Source organism: Hakea prostrata, chromosome 9, assembly GCF_041222555.1.
Source record: "Hakea prostrata isolate BN-2017 chromosome 9, UWA_Hpros_2, whole genome shotgun sequence".
In the NCBI taxonomy this organism is placed as follows: domain Eukaryota; kingdom Viridiplantae; phylum Streptophyta; class Magnoliopsida; order Proteales; family Proteaceae; genus Hakea; species Hakea prostrata.
The window spans coordinates 40,330,888-40,339,750 of record NC_142608.1 but is presented as its reverse complement, the minus strand read 5'-3'; the positions used below and the strand labels follow the sequence as shown (position 1 = coordinate 40,339,750).

The 8,863-nt window shown below is 39.1% G+C and overlaps 1 protein-coding gene across 1 annotated transcript; it reads left to right on the top strand.

The window, feature by feature from the left end:
* The first annotated feature begins 5,125 nt into the window (after positions 1 to 5,125).
* On the top strand, positions 5,126 to 8,312 carry LOC149005227 (putative disease resistance protein At4g19520). Its single transcript, XM_089135815.1, has 4 exons — positions 5,126 to 6,088; positions 6,188 to 6,574; positions 6,712 to 7,774; positions 7,879 to 8,312. Exons 1-4 carry the CDS (start codon positions 5,126 to 5,128, stop codon positions 8,310 to 8,312), a joined length of 2,847 nt encoding a protein of 948 aa, XP_088991941.1.
* Positions 8,313 to 8,863: the final 551 nt, after the last annotated feature.

The following is an 8,863-nucleotide window of genomic DNA, read 5'->3' as shown; positions in this document are numbered from 1 at the left end:
GCTCCCCTGCAACTGGTATTTAGTGATCTCTGGGGCCCATCACATGTTGTTAGTAATGAAGGTCATCGATACTATGTTGTCTTTGTTGATGATTTCACACGATATACATGGATGTATACACTTGCCCATAAGTCTGATGCTTTACCTGCTTTTCAACTTTTTAAAGCTTTTGTAGAGAATCAATTTTCTACCTTAATAAAATTCTTTCAGTCTGATTGGGGAGGGGAGTTTAGGGGCTTTTCAAAATTTTTACGCCAATGTGGCATAGGACATCGCCTTTCTTGTCCTCATACATCTCAACAGAACAGCAAGGTTGAACGTAAACACCGGCAAATTGTAGAGGTTGGGCTTTCTCTGTTGGCTCACTCTGGTGTTCCTTTTAGTTTTTGGTGTGATGCATTTTCTACTGCCCTCTATTTGATCAATCGCTTACCTACGGTTGCTCTTGGAATGGATTCTCCATTTTATCGTGTTCATCATCGCCATCCGGATTATGCCTTTTTGAAGGCTTTTGGTTGTAGGTGTTTTCCATTTCTTCGACCCTTCAATCATCATAAAATGGCATACCGCTCTGCTGATTGCATCTTTATCGGCTACAGCCCCTCGCATCATGGATATAAATGTTATAATCCAACCACTAAAAGGGTTCTAATATCTCGCAGTGTTGTATTTGATGAAATGGTTTTTCCATTTAAGGATCTGCAACAGCAGTCTTCTCTCTCTCCGGTAGCCTCTACATTGCACATAATCGGTTTGGGTAGTTTGCCTTTTATTGCTTCAACAAGTTCCTCCTCTGTGATGACTTCTAATAGCCCTGATGCATGTGCTTCTGCTGGGCCTTCTTATAAAAATGGTTCTATAAACAATGCTACTGGGCCTTCTTTTAACAAAGGTTCTATAAACAATGATGTTGGGCCTTCTTATCAATAGAATTCTATAAACAATGATGTTGGGCCTTCTTCACCTTTGGATAATGTTACAACTGCTCCACTTTCTACTTTACCCATTGTTGAAGTTTCTGACTCTGTTGCTTCACCCTTGACTGATGGTTCTATGAGTGTTAACCCAAATATTACTAATGAGTCTTTTAATAGGCCTACTTCAGTTTATCATCCCATTCGTACTCATCCTATGGTGACTCGATTCCAGGATGGTACACGCAAGGCCAAGGTTCCATTTCATCTCTTAGCTACTAAACATCCACTACCCACTTCCCTTATTGCTACTGGCCCATCTGAAATAGAACCCACTTGCTACTCTCAGCCCTTCAAACATCATGTGCGGGGCACTGCCATGGATACCGAATTTCATGCACTCCTTTCTAATCATACTTGGGAGTTAACTCCACCTCCTTCTTCTGGACATGTCATAGGATGTAAATGGCTTTTTCGAATCAAACGCCGTTCTGATGGAACTATAGAGCGTTACAAAGCTCGCTTAGTGGCCAAGGGTTATACCCAAGAGTATGGTCTTGATTATGGTGTGACCTTTAGTCCCGTTGTTAAGCTCACTACCATCAGAATCTTGCTAGCTTTGGCTGTTTCTAAGGGGTGGCCTATTCGCCAATTGGATGTTAATAATGCATTTTTACATGGAAATCTTGAAGAAACTGTGTTTATGCAACAACCTCAAGGGTATCTTGATTCTCACTTTCCACATTATGTGTGTAAATTGAAGCGCTCTCTATATGGGCTTAAACAAGCACCTCGGGCTTGGTTCCAACGCCTCAGTTCTTATCTTGTAACACTTGGTTTTCAAGGCTCGCGCACCGATTCTTCCTTATTTTTTTGTCACAATCAGCATGGTCCATTGTTCATTCTCATCTATGTGGATGATATTCTCATCCTTGGGCCTTCTTCAACAGAAATTGATACTCTGATGGTTGCTCTTTCTCATGAATTTTCTCTCAAAGACTTAGGCCCAACAACCTATTTCCTGGGTATTGAACTCCTTCGGCAGCCCACGGGCCTCTTATTATCTCAACAACGTTATATCGGTTCATTACTTGAGAAGGCTGGAATGCAAGGGGCCAAACCTATTTCAACGCCTCTTGCTCCCTCACAACGTCTCACCCGTTCAGCTGGTCCACCTCTTTCGGATCCTACTTTGTATAGAAGCTTGGTTGGTGGACTTCAGTATGTTACCTTGACAAGACCCGATCTCTCCTATTCTGTTAATAAACTATGCCAATTCTTGGCTTGTCCCACAGAGGAGCATTGGTTGGCCCTTAAGCGACTACTTCGGTATCTCAAGGGAACAATTTTATATGGTCTTTATTTGACCCCATCGTCAAGTTCTTCTCTTGTTGCCTATTCCGACGCTGATTGGGCTGGTTGCCCAGATGATCGTAAGTCCACTGGTGGCTTTCTTGTCTATCTTGGTGACAATCTCATCTCATGGCAATCTCGTAAGCAATCCGCTGTTGCTCGCTCTAGCACTGAAAGTGAATATCGGGCTCTCGCTCTCACCACTACCGAACTCACTTGGGTTCAATCTCTTCTCACTGAGTTGGGTTTTCATCTTCCCTCTCCTCCTACGCTGTGGTGTGACAATCTAGGGGCCACTTTTCTCTCCGCCAATCCGGTGTTTCATGCTCATACAAAGCACATTGAAATTGATTTTCATTTTGTGCGTGACAAAGTAGCCAAGGGTGATTTGTTAATTCGTTATCTTCCTACTACGGATCAGCTCGCTGACATTCTCACAAAGAGTTTACCTGTCACTCGCTTCTTGTTTCTCCGGTCCAAACTCAAGCTCCATTCTGGATCCTTGACTTTGCGGGAGGGTGTTAGAGATAAAGTATAAAGACAAAGTATAAAGACTGTTTTACCCTTTTATATGACTTATGTATTCTGTTTCTCTATAAATATAAGTCTGTGTCTTTATATCAAGACACGCTTTTACTTGCAATATATGAGTTTAACACGGTGCCTCCTATGACCGAGCCGATCCACCCACTACGTTTAGAAGTTGATGTTAGGCAGTGTGTACAAGAAGTAACAGGGTTTACACCCCTTCACCGAGGTCATGGCCATGGCTGTACATGACTACTTCCCTGTCCGGGCCTCATTGGTCTAGGTAACCTAAACACGATATCGGTAGGAAAGTGACACCGATCCCTGAGGCCATCTAGTACTCTTGAGTGAGTTCGAAATCATACTACTGTGGTTTGGAGGGATTGAAGAGAGTTCGGTCATTGGCCTTTTAGGCCTGGTATGATGGGAAGTACACCTCAGCTTCGTCTTCGTCATCTATTACACTTTGGCCTGTGGCGACTCTAGCTGAAGCTGTAACATGATTGTCAGTGTCTATCTAAGGCACATAGGGACCTCCAACTAACTGACGTGATGTCTTCTAGGTCATCCCCTTCATCAAGATGATGATTTCTCCACCAAGGACCATGCCTCCCAGATTCATCAGAGGTCCTACTGTCATGGCTATGGGACATCTTGCAGAAACATAAAGGAAAGGAGAAAAGAACTTACCAGTGATGAAAAGTAATGGAGATGAACAATGGGAGAAAAGTGAAGCACTAGTCATCCACTGAAATCGAACACACAGAACGCAGATATCCAGAGACAAAGGTTCACAAAGTGGGGTCGCTTGATAAATTACATGAATTTCAATTTCTTGAATGTACTAAGAAAGAAACACTTCTTGTCATGCAGTTCCCCTTTCTTATTGATATGAATTTTTAATAATTTTTATATGTATCAGGGTAACGGCCATCTTTGACATATTGTGTGTTTTCTTTACTTTAGTTGCTTGCTGCTCTATTTGCTCATTTTGAACTTTGTTTTTCTTTTATGCTTTTTTTTTCTTTCCCCTGCTGAATGAGAAAATTCTCATTAATATTGCAAGAGAACTAAAGTACAGAATTATACATCTCTCTTTGTCTTGAGTTATGATGGATATCAATTTTTGGTTGTAACTCCAAGATAAAGTACATGAATAAAAAAGCCAGGGTTCAAATAGAAGGTAACTTGAGGTAGATGTCTTGAAATTGTCAACAAAAGATACATTGAATATATCAGCCACAACCTAGTAGGAGATGGGATTAATTGATCCCCAAGCTGGTAGTTTGAAACAATAGAATGAACAATTACATGGAGAGCTTTAGTATACTGCAACCCTTGGAAAAGTGTTGGAAAAAAGACACATGCACAATAAGTATAAGACAGAGAATTAATAAAATAATACTTATCCGATTGATGCAATCTATAACATCCTTGTAGAGGTTGAAGAAGAAAACGATAACACTACGATGCATCCGTTTGTTGCAAAAGAAACAATACAATAACAACAACAAGAACTCGTATAGGGTGAATTGAGGTGTACAAAATAGTACTTTTCCTTAAGGTATTTGAATGTCTCTTATAGTGCTAATCCGGTGTGATCTTGATGTACTCACCTCCAAATTACAACAACTCCTTAATCCCAATGGCATGCACTCCATATGAATCTTTGCAAAGAACGTCTGAAGGTAGTACTCATAAACCCATCGACAAAACACACACATCGACAGAAACCAAGAGACTAATATCAGTTTTAAAATTAATCATTTTTTTTTTTAACTAGGGATCAACTCCTCTCTTTATATAGAAGAGGAAGAGACACCTACAAAGGGGTATCTCTATAAGGTACCTCCCAGGCCATGTCTTTTCCCTTAAGTCTTGTTTGTTAACCATTCAAACAATACTTTCCATAAACTACCCATTGGTTATTTAGGCATCTAAAGGGAATAACATCACCTCTAACCCTTCATTATAAAATGCATGAAAATATTTTGAATCTCATAATTTAAAAATAAATTAAAATTCCAACAAAAAGTGCTATAACTAGAACACTATGGACAATTTTGATGGAGAATCAATGCAAAAATAGAAGCATACAAGATGCAAATATTAATCCACTTATTGTTTCACTCCATGAAGTATTCATAATTGTTTCACTATATGTCTCATTCATCTCCTAAATCATTTTGTTATCATTATTTTTGTTTCAACTCTACAGGTATGAAGGGAAGTTAATACATGAAGTTGTTAAAACAGTTCGGATTGCATTACAAAAGATACTTCCCATTGCTTCTATCAACCTAGTTGGTATTCAATCTCATAAGGAAAAAATGTTAAAGCTTTTAGACATTGAATCTGAGGACCGGAAATTTATATGGGTCCATGGTCCTAGCGGCATTGGAAAAACAACAATTGCTAGGGCAGTTTACAGTGAGATCTTAAGTCATTTTGAAGAGCATAGATTCATTGAAGATGTTCAAGGGAAGGCTCAAGAAAGTAGGATTGAATATGTTCAAAACCAACTTCTCCCTAAGAGCACTCATATTACTGATAAGTGTATTGGACTTTCATTGATCAAGCAAAAATTCTACAATAGAAAGGTTCTCATTGTGCTTGATAATGTGGATAACAAAGATCAAGTAAACTTTTTGGTTGGGGATGGTGAATCGTTTGGTATTGGAAGTAGGTTCATTATCACAACTAGAAATAAGGCTATCATAGTTGCCCAGGAACCTCAGATTTATGAACCCCGAGTAATGGATTTAAATGATTCACTTGCCCTTTTCAGCCATTATGCATTTGGAACTGACCAACCTCCAACAGATTATTTGGATCTCTCAACAAAGGTTGTAGAAACTACTGGAGGTCTTCCCTTGGCTCTTCAAGTTGTAGGCTCAGCTTTGAAGTTAAGGGAAAGATCAGAATGGAAAGGGGTGCTAAAGAAACTGCAAAAACTTCCCAATACCGAAGTCATAAAAAGGTGGGAAGTAAGTTATGATCTGTTAAATGCTGAAGAGAAACAAATTTTTCTTGATGTTGCTTGTCATTTAATTGGAACGGATCAAGACATTGCATGTTACTTTTGGGAAGGGTGTGACTTTTCTGCACGAGAGGGGCTTCGTACTCTCTGTGTAAGGTCGTTGCTAATGATCAATGAATATAATGAGCTAAGGATGCATGATCTGGTTCGAGATTTCGGAAGATACATTGTTTATCAAGAAAATGAAAACGTGGAAAAACGTCCTCGAATATGGTCCAAGGATGAAGCTGTTAAAGTACTGGATACATTGACGGTAGGTTTTGAATATATATATATTTTTTACAAATCTTTGTGAGGAATTTTGTGAATTAGGTATTCTTTTATGCTTACTTAATTGAGGTTGTCATTGTAGGGACCAAGTACTGTTAAAGGACTCCATGTTCGATCACAACCAAATAAATTGATTCCTAGTAAAGGAATTGCTTCAATGACAGAACTGAGCTTCCTTCATATTGATGATGCATCTTTTTTTAATGACGTGTTACCTGAAAGAGATTCTCCTGAGACCATCAGTAATTCTTTTTCAAAATTAAGATGGCTTCGTTGGAGACAATTTCGTCCTGAAAGAAATTCTCCTCAGACCATCACTAATTCCTTTTCAAAATTAAGATGGCTTTGTTGGAGACAATTTCGTCCGTCTGAATATCGACTGCCCAACTTCCATCCAAAAATGTTGGTTATTCTTGATCTATCCCATTCTGAAATGTCGGACGAATGGATTGGCTGGCAGAAAATTAAGGTTCGGAGGAATTAATTTTCTACTTCATGTAATTTGTTAACAGCAAAATCTTGAAGGGGAAAAAATGAAAATAAAAAATAAACAAATTCTCTATTTGTCCTTCTTGAGCTAATTACTACATAAATGCAATTTTGTAGGTGGCTGACCATCTGAAAGTTCTGGATCTCACGGGTTGTGGTGAATTATCTAGAACTCCTGATGTTTCAGGGAATCGACGCCTGGAGTTATTGATTCTTAAAGTTTGTGGAAAATTGAAGGTGATAGATAAATCCATTTATGATCTCAGGGAATTGGTCAAATTAGATATGAGTGACTGCCCGTATCTGAAGGATTTGCCGAGTGAAATTTCTCAGTTGAAGTCACTCAAAAGCCTCGATTTAAGTGGTTGCAAAAGGCTGGGGGAGCTCCCAAATGAACTTTGTCGGTTGACTACTCTCGAAAGTCTCAAATTAAAACAATGCCACCATCTAGAAAAGCTGCCGGAGAAATTGAGTAGCATGGCCTCCTTGACAACGCTTGATATAAGTGACAACAAATTACTTGGGTCCATCCCAGGACTTCCCTCGAGGTTGACTAGCCTTGATATTTCAAAATGCGTTTCACTTGGAGATATCTCAGCTCTTCCCTCGAGTTTGACCAGACTTTATGCCTTGGGTTGCTGCTCATTGGTAACACTATGTGCACCAGGAGGCTTGAAGAATTTACAGAGACTAGATCTTGGTAGTTGCAGCAGCCTAGAAGAAATTAAAGGTGTTGACGAGAAATTGGATTCCCTGGTGGACTTCAACATTGAAGGCTGTGCAAGATTAAAGAAGATACCAAAACTGAGGGGCTCGAAATATCTGAAGACTTTAAAGCTGTACGGGAATCATTTCATATCTGATTTTGAAGGTATGGGGATGGATTCTCTGGAGGCGTTGAAGGTAGAGAACTACTCATTATTGACGAAAATACCATACCTGCAAGATTCGAAAAGCTTGAGGAAATTAGAGATCATTAAATGTCCGAAACTGTCTGAGATTGAGCACCTTGAGTGCTATGAATGCTTACAAGAGTTATCGATAAATGGGGCCACATCATTAAAGAGATTACCTGCTGATCTTTCAAGGTTGAAAGAGTTGCGGATATTGAAGATTGAGGACTGTGGGAATTTAACAAATTTTCCAGGCCTCAGCAAATTGGAGCCGAGAATTGATGATGGCAAGATGCCCACTCATTCCAAGATTATCGGATCTGCCCAAAAATTTGAGTAATCTAAACATCCTATGCTGCAATTTTCTAAGTGAGATTTGTCGTGTCGACAGGTTGGAATTCTTGGAGAGGGATGCATATCCTTGACTGTGAATCTCTGGAGATATTACATAGTCTGCCAGAAAAGTTGAAGCATCTCGTGATTCATGGCTGCAAGAATCTAACTGAGATTCAAGCTATTGGCGACTTGGGGTTCTTGGAAAGGTTGGATATTAGTGCGTGTGGTTCCTTAAAAATTCTTGATCTGTCAAACCTTCAGAACTTGAACAATCTAAAGATTGCAAACTTCAAGAATCCAACCGAGAGTCATTGCGATAATGGATTGGAATTCTTAAAGACTCTGAAGATTATTGGGTGCAAGTCCTTAGAAAGATTACCAGATCTCTCAAATTTTAAAAATTTAGAGGAGTTAAATATTGGATGCTGCAAGAAGCTGACCGAGATTCAAGCAGTTGATGAATGTCTTTGCAGGTCTTGGACACCTTAGGGTGTACATCGTTAGTAAAATTATCTGACAGTCAAAGAAATTGTTCAAGCTAAATGGTTCGATCACAAGAGAAATTCCTGGCTGTTGGCATATCAGAAACAGGGCATCCATGGGAAGGTACTTCTCTCTCAACGTGTATTGTTTTTTATTTATTTATGTATGATTAAGCAATGATTTCGGATGATGACCCATCGACTTTTAGTTCTAGTTTATTTCCCTGAAAAGAAGTCCTAGAAAATTCTATATAGAAATCAGATCAAAGCTGCTGGTTGAGGTCAATTTTGATTGCTTCATTTGTGTCAATTAAGATGTTGATTGCATTTCAATCAAAGGAATTCTTAGGCCAGGACTCTATTTCACAGACTTAATACATTCAACTGCCAATCTAAATCTAATCTAAATGGTTTATCTTACATTCACAAGAAGATTTTTGAATAAAATCGCCATTTATATATAATCCTCTAGTGTAAAGGTTCCTGTTTATCAGCATGAATAAGGACAACACAGAATCATGACAAACCTACTCCAAGTGAGGGGTTGTGTGCTAGAAT

What these genes read in the sequence shown, in the direction of transcription:
- LOC149005227 (XM_089135815.1), top strand. Translation starts at nt 5,126, where the DNA reads ATGTTAAAGCTTTTAGACATTGAATCTGAGGACCGGAAATTTATATGG. An exon ending in AAGTACTGGATACATTGACG is followed by an intron (nt 6,089 to 6,187) that starts GTAGGTTTTGAA and finishes TTGTCATTGTAG; the next exon opens with GGACCAAGTACTGTTAAAGG. An exon ending in TTGGCTGGCAGAAAATTAAG is followed by an intron (nt 6,575 to 6,711) that starts GTTCGGAGGAAT and finishes GCAATTTTGTAG; the next exon opens with GTGGCTGACCATCTGAAAGT.